Below are 12,737 nucleotides of genomic sequence, written 5' to 3' on the forward strand. Positions count from 1 at the left end.
TGAGCCAGAGCCTCATCTTGTTGAAACCGAACCTCATCTCTGATTCTAAGTTCATCGAGTTTCGGTATAAACCATTGTTGTAACATATTGAGATATGATATATGGTTTACTGGCCGATGAATATGGCATCGCATAATATTATGCACAACAGCACACAGAAAACTTTATACGCTAGATACATAAGATATATGAATGGTTGGTTGGTTGATTTCGTGTTTGAAGTCCACTTTATGCACAGTAAGGCTAATCGGGACTGGACCTACAAATTAAAGTGGGATCCGAACCAATATGTGCCTCAACCGGGTATCGAACCCGGGACCCCTTGATTACAATGCGATGACGCTACCATTGCGCCATCGGGGAGGCCCGGATATATGAATGGGTAGGCACTTACGGGCCACCCTGTATATATATATTATGTGATTGGTTGATTTGGTGTTTTAAGTCCACCTTTATGCACAGTAAGGCTAATCGGGAATGAACTTACAGTTTTAAAGTGGGAACCGAAAAACACTGTGCCTCCACAGGGTATCGAACCCAGGACCACTTTATTACAAGGTGACAATTTTAATTGGTAAATGGGATCTCTCCACACTTCATTTTATGTCACTGAACTTTTTTTTAAAAAAGCTGTGAACAAAACATATTTTTAATAATTGATGAAAAATTGAAGATGTAAATTTGTATCTTGACAGTATGAAATGGCCAAATCCACTTTATGATCAGAACAGCTTATCAGGACTTTACCTACAGTTTTTAAAGTGATATTTTGACACCTACCATCAGAATTCTAGTCTGGGACCTAACTTTTGGGGATCTGAATCAAACTTGGACATAACTTTTGGGGGAAGACAGAATCAAAAAGTTTTCTACCACAGAAAAATAGCACCCAAGGCTACTTTGCTAATTAACTGTTACTTTTGAGAAATCATCTCTGGACCCAGGAGCTTAACAAGCTATTAGCTTGTTAATTCTGAAAATTTGTTAGTTGGGTAATGAAAGATAATGTATGTGTAACTTCATCACTAGATACTTCAAGCCATCCATGGCCATGCAATTTTACATTTGTTAAATCGTTCATGGGCAACAAACAAAGAAACTCAACACTTTACTACTACCACCTCCTTCTTGTGAAGATGCACTTGGAAATTTTCAAAACTGATCCTTTGATCACCACAGCCTTCACTGCCACCAGCTTTATCAGATTTTTGTTCATTTTGAAGGCAGATTCCTGATATAGCAGAGTCTGGAACTCGTAATGCTCACTTTTTCTACTAACATTCTAGCTTCACAAAGAAATCTAACTCCTTATTTTAAAAAAAAGCACATTGTTCTAAAAAAAATGACTTTGTAAAGGGCATTCACACTTGCGTCAAAAATTCCATGTAGGCTATCTTCATGTACTATTGTTCCACTCATATCCAAATTGAGACATTCTGAGGTGCCAAGTTCGAGTCACGTGACAATTAATTTGTAAACTTTCACATGCATTTTCCTATCAAATTCCATGGGCAAAAAAAGAGGAAAGAGGGGAGGTGATCTTCAACCCTGGCCACTTCTTCGACAATTCCAGGAATAGAGCAGCGCTTGAGGCCACATCTGTGTTTGCCAAATGGAGCTTCCAGTTGTCTGACAGAAAATGTTGCAATTGAATGGTGAAGTAGGAAAAAGTAACTAAATTGCCAATAATTTCTTGTTTCCTCCCCAAACACCATTTTCCCCTACAGATAAAATTTATCAAGCAGAGTGTGGGACACATGTATCCAGAGGGGGGAATTCCCCCATCTCCCTATAAATACCACACTGCGTAGGTATAATTAGATGAAACCCGATGTTTAGTGTTTTAAACTACTGAAGCAAAGGGAAAATAACAACTGCTAATCACATCGTACTATGACGCCAGGGGTCCTGGGTTCGAATCCTGGCCTGGGCATGGATGTTCATGAGTGTCCATTCATCAATTTCATCATATCATCACTCATCCCCATTTTCGCTAATTAGCCAAAAGTGGCACAAGAAGCGAAGTAAAATAAAGCAAGCCAATCAATCAACAACTGCTAATGTAGTTTTCTTTATTTTTACTTCAAGGTTTTTCTGTGTAAGTCATTCACCTCATTTCAGAGTGAGCCTTACACGATTCAGTTGTCGGTCAGAATCTGAATATATATATATATATATATATATATATATATATATATATATATATATATATATATTTTCATCATATTAAATTATAGTGGTCAGCAAGGGAACCTCAAAGTAGGCTTCACACAAAGTATTTTAAGTGCTCGAGGAAAAATAAATGTACCACAATTAATTATTTAATCCACTGCCAAACTTTCAGTTAATAATAATACATACAGGGTGTCTCATAAGTAATAGTGCAAACTGACACAGGTGACAGTACACGATAGTAGAAGCAAAAAAGTCTCAGTAAACATGGGTCTGCAAACGAGCTGTTTTCGAGATAATAATAATAATAATGTGCCAGCATTGATTGCATTTTTTAAACACCAAGTGCTTTACTCCTTGCATGGTCTGAGGTTTGCTCTTTGTTTACAAAACAGAACATTTCCTAGAGGTGGCATTGCAATCAAACAGAACATTTCTGAGAGGTGGCGTTGCAATCAAACAGAACATTTCCGAGAGGTGGCGTTGCAATCAAACAGAACATTTCCGAGAGGTGGTGTTGCAATCAAACAGAACATTTCCGAGAGATGACGTTGTATGGATACAATCAGTACACAGTCTAATCATACTGTGGGAGTCACATCAGTTGTGCTGGACTGTGTAGTGAAAATGGAGCCTTACAACAATGAAGAGTATGTAGACATGCATTTTATGTATGGTTTGGCTAATGGCAATGCACGGGAAGCTGCATGCTTGTACCAAGAAAAATACCCTGCTTGAAGGCACCCCGAGAGTTGCACATTTACTAGGGCACATCGGCGCCTCAAAGAACATGGGAGCTTCGAGCATGGTAGGAGAGCAGGTAGACCTGCATGCATTATGCCTGAAGTTGAGGATATGGTGTTGCAAGCAGTGGAACACTCTCCAGGAAACTCGATTGAGGAGAATTGCCGCACAAGTGCCAGTAAGCTGCAGTAGTGTATGGAGAATTTTACATTGCAAATCACTCTACCCTTACCACCTCCTACGAGTTCAGTGTCTCAGTGATACGAATTGTGTTCCTGGAGTGAAGTTTTGTCAGTGGATGCAACAACAGGTTGTACTCAACCCTCGTTTTGAAGTAAAATTTTATTTACAGACAAATCAATGTTCACACGTGATGATATTTTAAATTTTCATAATTCTCATGTTTGGAGTGTAATAAACCCACATGCTGTTCATGAGGCACTACATCAGCAACGTTTCTCATTGAATGTGTGGTTAGGGGTACTAGTTGATCATCTCATTGGACCACACATTCTTCCAAGAAGACTCAATGGACCGACGTACCTTCAGTTTTTGCTGCATGACGGTGGCCTCCAAGGTCACCAGATCTAAATCTTTGGATTTTTTGTGTCTGGGGTCAACACAAACGCATAGTGTACAACACTCCCGTTGACACGGTTGAAGAACTGGAACAGAGACTTGCACATGCTTGTGACCAATTCCAAAATGATCCGTGTGTTTTCGAAAGAATTCGAAACTCAATGCGGAATATCATACAGTATTGCATCCAGATGGAAGGATGACTCTTTGAACACCTCCTTTAACAGGTACGAGTGTACAGTAATTGTAATGTAGAACATAAGCACTAGTAAAGTAGTGCTGTATTCCTTGTTAAAGTAAGTAGAATGTTCAATAAAAGCAATGAGATCTCCTGATTTTTCATACTGTATTATTGGTATTTTACCAACTAGAATGACATTTACAAACACTGAAGTCAGTGACGGCTTGTACCCACATATTCACACATATTATTAGCATTTTACCAACTAGGACAATGTTTACAAACAATGAAGTCAGTGGCAGCTTCTAATCACACATTTGTGATTATCTCGAAAACGGCTCGTTTCCAGACCCGTGTATACTGTGACTTTTTTGCTTCTATTATCGTGTAGTTTCACCTGTGTCAGTTTGTGCTATTACTTTTGAGACACCCTGTATATTGCATTTCCATTGACCATATTTTCTCTTGATGGTGAACTTACTAAACTTACTAAATTTAAATACATAAATGATGTTAGGAAATGCATTTACAATAAATGAAACAACAGGGGAGAAGAGAAATACAACTCAAAAATTAAGAAAAATGCTGAAAATGACCTAAAGACCAAAATAGGCAGAAAAAAATATGGAAAAATAAAAACAATATTTTCTGGTTCTAACTTATGGAAATGGACTAATATCAGGTTTAGCCTTGCTTTCAAGGTTCATCAACTTCTGAGCCATGATTAATATCCTACATGCAAATTTATGAATTTTACTTCTTATAGATTTGTACATATAATAAACTCATGATGAAATGTTTCTAAGTATCCTGAAAATATTTTAAATGTATTATTTAGTTGGCAACATGTGAAAGTGGTCCAAGTACCAGTGTGTAAGCCTCTTTTCTCTCAACTGTGTTATGGTTAGCACATCGCGCTGCGACGCCAAGGGTCCCGGGTTCGAATCCCGGTCGGGCTTGGTTGTTTGTGAATGTCCATTCATCAATTTCATCACTGATCACCATCTTTGCAAATTAGCCAAGAGGCACAAAACGCGAAGTAAAATAAACTAAATCAATCAATCAATCTCTACTGTGTTATGAAATGATCGCTATAACTAATTCTGTTTGATAAAGCTTGATGTATGTGAAGACGTGGAAGTATCTTGTGAAAAAGTGAGAAAATATGTACATATGTTTTCTGTTGTTAACCAACAGTGTTTGGAGAGTGGCAAGAGGGAGGGGGGAGGGGGATAATCCTTGCTGCTCCTGGAAAATGAGCATCAACCTAAAGCTATATATGATACACAAATTATTCCATTTCACTGATAGTACAGTGCCTTTTTATGGTTGAGATATCCATGGAGCAGCAGCTTGCACAGCGGAAGGTATCATTGCATCTGCCGGCAAACTGGATACAACATCCACGTACCTGGAACCGCTAGCTATGTAATGAAATAATCTCGTACAATTACATTGACAGTTACAATTAAAATGAGTACATACCTTGTTACAAGAAGTGTTGGAAATTTTGTCCTCCTGCATCCACACATTTATGGCATATTTATAGGAAATTTTCACTAACACATATCAGCTCCTCTTCTGAAATTGCTTCAGTTTCTCTCCTGATACTTTCTTTCAATTCTATTAATGTATGACTCAGGTTCAAAAGCTTGGTAGCTCACCACGCAGACATCATGAAAATGTCTGTTTCAGTGCCAAGGTCAGTGTACAGATGTGTCTAAATGCTGGCAGACACGATCCTACTTACACACGTGCCAGCAACCACTGCGTAGATGCCTCGACCATAAAAGGCACTGTATTTGACATTAATTAATATAAAAGTCTGATAATTAGAAGTGGGAATGTACATATTGCTGCAGAAACTTCAAACTCGAGAAGTGTTTTTATCGGTGGGCGAGTGCTTTGCTTGGTCCTATACGGTGGCCGTGCAGTCTAAAGTGTCATACTTTGGGCTCCCGCTATGGGACAAGTGCAGGTTCGAGTTTCCTGGTGAAAGTATAGTAACTTTTCTCCTGAGAATTCGGCCTGTGTCTGGGACTGGTGGACACCCACCATCATGAGGATATTTGGGAGCTGAGAATGAGTAGCGCAATCCGGTCATAAAAACCTACTGCAACGACTGGTGGTTCGTCATGCTGACCACCCCATACCTGGTTGGATGATCTCACACCTTGGGTGAGTGAGTGAGTAGGATCAGGTGAGAGTGAAACCACAGTTGGTGGGTAGGCCTGGGCCCTCAATGGACTGTTGCACCACGACTTACTATTATTTATTATTTATGCCTTACTTGACTTGACCCATGTACAAGAAGAAGAAAAAAAAACATGTAGGCACCAAGATGTTGTCACATATACATATACACTTCATAAGTTAAATATGTATTAAATATATCATTTTCCTATGGTTTTTCTAGTTCTTATATAATGAAATTGACAAAATATAACTAATACAAATGGAGGTTTATAATGAAAGAGCATTAGATATCTCAAGTGTCATTAAGAAATTTTCAAGCATGCTAACATCAAGAATATATGAAAGCATAAAACAGAAGGAGAGCTGTGTTTATATTTAAACAAATCATAGTTCATAACATGAAATCTGTGGCAGTGATAACTTGGAAAATTACTAATAATTATCTTCAATTCTAAATCATTATTTATCTGTAATCATTTTCTAAACGAAAATGCATTCATTGAAAAGTTTATTGTACATTTGTGAGCTGATATTTAATGTGAATGCTAATAATAAAATCTTATCTAGGGAAGAAAATGGCAACATGAACGACTTGTAATAAACTTGTCAGACTACAGAAACCAGTCACTTCAAGTGGTGATCAAAGGGATAAAAGAATCGAATGGTGACCTAATTTTGAGGACAGTTTATGAATGCAATGCTCAAAGTAAGGAAGACATTCATTTGCTTAGTTAGAATAATATTCTAATATCTGTATTATCTGTATTAAAAGAGATAACATAGTTCAGAATAATATAAATGAATGGCTTATTGCAGAAAGGGACCTGAGTCACTTTTGCACAATTCTGAGAAAAACAATGAAAAATCGTATAATATTAATAGTGTAAGAAAGAAATGTGCCGTTGTTGGCTCAAATATTCAACATAATGAATAGTTAATTTTGCAACCCTCAATGCACCCCCCCCCCTGCAGTATGCTGCTAGACACAGTGGAGATGAAAAAATTAACTCCGATACCTCAAAAATGTGACTCAGGTCCCTTTCTGCAATAAGCCGTTCAAATGTGTAATATTATTTGATTCATTACATATTAGGTGTGTGAATACCTATACACACATGCAGTTTGCTGAAGAGTGGCTCACTCATTTTCTGACAGGTTTAACTTGTAACATGTAGCAGAAGTGTCATATTGCAATGTTCTAAAGATGATCCTGATCGCCACCTGCAGTTTGCTGAAGAGTGGCTCACCAAGTTGGAAGAGGACTCACAGTTGGAACAGAGTGTGATGTGGACTGATGAAGCCAAATTTCAAATGTCCGGTAGTGTAAACAGACATAATTGTGTTTACTGGCATGATTCGAATCCAAATGTGGTAGTCGAGTACGATGATAAAAGACCCGGCATCATGGTCTGTGGAGGTATTACATACCAAGGTGTCATTGGTCCTTTCTTCTTTGAAGATGGCTTCAATGGTGAGAATTATCTGAAGCTCATTAGGGACACTGTTTACCCTTTACTCCAACAGAGACACCACTTTGATCAGTTGTGGTGGCAGCAGGATGGAGCTCCCCCTCATTATGCCACAATTGTACAGAATTGGTTGGACCAGGCATTCCCTGGATGTTGGATCGGATGTCGCGGGTCAATTCAATGCCAGCTCTCCTGGCCTCACCCCACCAGACTTTTTCCTGTGGCGGTATTTAAAGGATAAAATTTATTCTCGCAACATCAACACCCTACAGGACCTGAAGGATGTGATTACTGAGGAATTTACTGTTGTTCCTAATGAACTGTGTGCAAAAGCGTGTGAAAATGTGTCTTTGCGATTACAGGCCTGTATTGAAGCTGATGGCATGCAAGTTGATCACACTATGGAAAACCGATATTAAAGAGTGTTTGTGTTACAAAATAAGCCATCTGTTTTCATTTCATGCCGACTCTGCTAGAAGTTACGGTGCTTCAAAGTATGGTCAACTACTTATGGGCCACCCTGTATAATAGAAATCACAGCTACACACCCCACACTCTGGAAGCACGTTGTAACTTACTTTCTAATTCAGGTTCTGACTTTGATTTTGACCTACTTTTAACACTTTAAGACTTTCAAAGATATTTGCTTAAAAACACACATAGGGTCAGTCAAGAACAAACCAAGTTTAGCTGATGATGACACCCTGTCTCATCCCTAAAAGACAACAAAAACTGAAGCTCAGAATATTATAATGTTCACAATATGTGGACTATATGTGGACTATATCAATGCGTTCGAAGATTAATATGGAACAGGGATGTACCTATAAAGTGCAAGAAGGTAATATATAACACATACTATGTGCCAATAACTACACACAGAGCAGAGACTTGGACAATAACAGAGAAAGACAAAAGAAAGATGCAGGCAGTGGAATTGAAATTTTTAAGTAGTATATGGTGAAAGACTGGAAATGATAGAATAAGGAATGAGGAGATCTGACAGGCAGTGGGTGTGGTGAAGTTTCAGGACAGGATAGATCAGTCACAGATGAGATGGTTTGGACACATGAAGAGGATGGATGCAGAAAGACTACCAGTAAGATCTTACCATGCACAAGGAGTGGGAATAAGGCCAAGGGGGAGACCAAGATGTTGGTGAAAAGAGCAGATAGCAGAGAGTGTTAGGAGAAGAGGACAAGATTGGAATACCATGGAAAAAGAGGAGTGGTGGAAGACCAGTAAAAAATGGTGAGGCTTGAATTCTATGCCTACCCAGCCAGAGGCAGGAAACAGCAAAGGATGATGATGATGATGATAATGATGACAATATATAGTGAAATATATACAGATCTTCCAATCTAAGGCTGTATGATGTTTAAGATTTGTAAACAATAGTATCCAGAAGCTTCTTGCACTCATGAGGCTAGAGGTGATTTCATTTGTTAATTTTTTTTCAAAAGGCGGAGCAATTTCCAATTGAAAGTAATTGTACTATCCCATGTAGTATTCCACACAGCTGCAGCTCTAGGGGGAGAGCCGCCATGCCATGGCACTACAATCAGAAGAAACTCATACCTTGCCAAGGTATTGTTAAATTAATACATTTATAATTTACATACAAGGAGATTAGAATCTTGCAATCTGTCAAGCTGATGACCAGATGTTTTGTACCCTCGCGAGGCAATGGTCCGAGACACCCAAGAGCTGGAAAAAAAAGTTGACACACGTGTAGAGGATTGAAGAAGTCTCAGCAGGGAACATTTCCACCATGAGTGGGGAACAAGGTGGCAGGGGGGTTAGCCATGCTGGTCATCATAAGACACCAGCACAGCCCGTTTTTGCTGGGCACGGTGAGGGAACTTTTGCAGTGTTGACACAGTTGCCACCTTCAGAGATAAGTCGCTAAATACGACTGATTTGTAAGACCCATTGGGGAAGTAATTCGTGAGAAAGATACTATCTAATTTTCTGCCTACTTTTGGAGAAATGAACATAGTATTTTTCCAAAGTTAAATTAACATTTTGATAATAGGTAGATGTGCCTAAAGTGCAATCCAGACTTTTTTAAAAATATGAAAGTAAATAATCCTATGGTGATGCGAGTTTTCTTTGGTATTTTGATAATTTCTTTTTACAACAAATGTCTAGGATATTTTTGACATCCAGTTGAAATACGTGTGCATGGGGGAGGAGAAGGTGAGAGGATTTGTTTTTCTATTTCTCTTGTAATTGTTGTGTTTTTAGGGAAGTGTCCTGTAGTGTATAAAATATAGGTTAGTGAGTGAAGATGATTCGGATTAGTGCATTATTACTTAAACACACACTGTTTTCCATGTTACCAAACGAGGATAAACATCTTGGCCAGTGTCGCAACCTCAAGGAGAGGTTGGGGGCTGGGGACATTGTGTAGTTTTTCTGTTTGTTTTTTCTATTTCTTGATCACGTTGGCACTACCCATCATAGTTGCCGCCAGCTGCCACTAATTCCACATACATTTCTACTTAAGTGTATATTAGTTACTATTTCAAATAGTTTCAAAAGAAATTGTAAACCGATTTTGTAGTCTAAATTTTTCTAAAAATTCCTTCAAACAGATGAACTGAAGACTGAAAGTGGTAAACGTTGTAAGTGCCAAGCGACAGTGTTGGGAAAACACATCATACAGCACATCAGCCCATAGAACGTGCAAAGTAGTGACCCCTTTTCACGCCCTTTGAACTAATTAGAGGGCTACCAGCCACATTTCATGTTTGCCACATTATAAAGCATGGCACATTTCACAGTTTAACATGGAAAACAGTGTTTGAATAATTATGGCACTTACAGCGTTTACCAATTTTAGTCTTCATCTTTTTCCCCACCACATATGAATTTTTACCCAACTGCCAGGTCTAAATCGAATTGTCACCATTGCACAGTGATCCAGAATGCCAAAAATTTTGACTTTTCGCTAAGGGGAAAAACATGAACACTTCTCTAAACAACTAAATGGGGCATTAAACTGTCAGAGAATATTTCTCTAAATTGATTATTTGTTCTTGTTTTTGGGCCTGAAATTGGCAGTTCATGAAAATGGAATTTTTGGACTATATTTTGTACATATTTTTAAGACTTGTTGTAGCAATATTTTTTTTGATGGACACTAACATTGTGCTAGGTAGACTCACAACTTCTCAATAATACACAGAAAAATTACACATATTTGAATTAAAGTAAAATAGGTTTTTTTTATTTACTTGAAAATACAAAAGTTATCTTGAGTTGGCATAGCTTTCGCCCACCATTTCCCGTGATGATTTCTATTGTATTGTAAAAATGGTACTGTAGACAAGTTTTGCTTCTTTTTGCTACTTTTGAAAAATTTAGCTTGTATGTGTATGAACGTGTGCTTCTGTTAATGACTTGCTTGCAGCTTGTCAGAGCCAGTTGGATATGGCAAGTTAGAAGTTGGCTTTCAGAATCTTATGTCAAGTGCAGCTTTCTGTGACAAGATGCTGCAAACTTGTCATGTCAAGCTTGTAATTTTGACATGTGGTAACTAGTTAACTTGGTTCAAACCATATGCAAGTTTACTGTGCTATCTGGGTTTATCCAAGGTGTATTTGAGACCTAGTGAAATGGAAAGAAGGATATTTTAGACTTGTAAGGTGTAAATATTAAGAATCTCATTGCTTTTGTGACATAGATACAGAGAACCAAAAACTAAGTCACACTCTGTATTTTTATTTGTCACTCTGGCATGTAATTTATGAATATTTTAATTTCAGTGCAGCTTCTAATGCAACTTTAAAATTCTTTACCTAATATTAATTGGTCCATTTACTTTATATACATCATTACAGAAAGCGATGAAGATGTAACAATTGCGGTTGAAGAAAAATCTCCTGTAGTAGGTAAGAGGATGTGTAATGTTGAAGATGAAAAAGACTTTCATCAAGTAGCAAGGAACTTTTTTCCAACTCCACAGCAAAGAGGTAATTCTTGTCGCATATGCAGTTTTAGACTAATGGTAACTAACAGTTTAACTCTCATAATAAATGCGATTCAGAGTCTTTTTATAGCAGGATGTGAATTGTTGTGTGATGCCAGGGATTTCTTCCTCCTATATCTCCATAGACCAAAATGTCCCTGGCAACAACATAATAATATAATAGTCACATTTGTAACACAAATATTTAAGTTACATTTCCTATGTAAACATATTCATGAAGCAAGTATAATTTCATGTTTTCAAATATTATCAATGTAATCATTGACAATATATAACTCTTTTGAAGCCATCAGCACTGACTCTGTTTATTATCAAGAAATAGTCAACAATGTTTTTTTTATATGTAACTAATAGAACAATATTATTTTATTAAATTTAATTCAATAATTTTTAAAAGCAGAAACTCTATACCAATTTTCATTTTGTCATTATCATATTAAAGCCTTGTGCTAAAAGGCAGAGTTCATGAATTCGTCTTGGTAATTCATTTACAAAGATTTGACAAATGTAGTGTAATTAGTTCTACAAAAAAATGCCAAATATTGCATAGAACAAGTACTCATACATATGTTGTAAAATGTAATAACAATTCATGATTTTTTAAAAACTCAGTGTGGATGAACAGTGGAACAGTGACTGTTTGAGGGTGATAATGTTTATGAAGAAATAAATTATTTATTATGAAATTGTTATAATCTAATGCTTTGTTCTAGTTATTTGTTAATGATAATAATAACATGCACTAAACTCTCTTCCAAAGAGCTTACATATTTATTTCCTGTTTTCATCTGAATCCAGCAGTGGCAACCCCAAAAATCAAAAAGTTTAATTCACACACCACCTAATATTTCATGACCGCCCAGATTTTTATATGTGGAAGGTTAGAAATAACAAGGTCATGAAACCCTTAGCCTCTCCTACGACATATAAATTTCAGTTATGACTTTTAGACAATTCATGTTAGAGTGTTGGTTTTGATCCTGGTTAAATACCATTCTCATTGAAGATTAGGCAAACACAGGAGATGTACTACGTAGAAAGTTTTCAGCAAAAAAAAACAGGCTCGTGGTTCCAGCCAACATTGAAGTCTACTGTGTTTCATAGGCAATAGATCCCATTGCGGTAGCACTGGCAGAGAAAATTTCACGCAGATAAAACAGTGATAGCGAAAAATCAGGAGAGACCAGGCCGGCTCGGTAGCTCAGTGGTTAGAGCAATGGCAGAGTATTCCAGAGACCCAGGTTCGAGTCCTGGTCGAGCCTGCATTTTTCGCTGAAAAATTTATAAGTACCATCCTCATTGTATGCAACCAATGTTGCCTCAGACATATGACTGCTTGGGACCAACCCCATCGCTGCTGGTAATCATGCAGAAAATGGAATTTGTGCACTCCTTGTTATTC

The 12,737-nt window shown here is 37.5% G+C and overlaps 1 protein-coding gene across 1 annotated transcript in view; it reads left to right on the forward strand.

The window, feature by feature from the left end:
* Positions 1 to 12,737, forward strand: part of LOC145979775 (uncharacterized) — a 240,510-nt gene that overhangs the window by 128,558 nt on the left and 99,215 nt on the right. Inside the window, exons 14-15 of the mRNA XM_083112754.1 lie at positions 6,440 to 6,578; positions 11,187 to 11,318. Coding sequence (XP_082968880.1) covers positions 6,440 to 6,578; positions 11,187 to 11,318 — 271 coding nt within the window. The remainder of the gene's footprint in view (positions 1 to 6,439; positions 6,579 to 11,186; positions 11,319 to 12,737) is intronic.

The sequence above is a fragment of the Lepisma saccharinum genome, chromosome 26 (assembly GCF_977018435.1).
Source record: "Lepisma saccharinum chromosome 26, izLepSacc3.1, whole genome shotgun sequence".
NCBI classification, from domain to species: Eukaryota; Metazoa; Arthropoda; class Insecta; order Zygentoma; family Lepismatidae; genus Lepisma; species Lepisma saccharinum.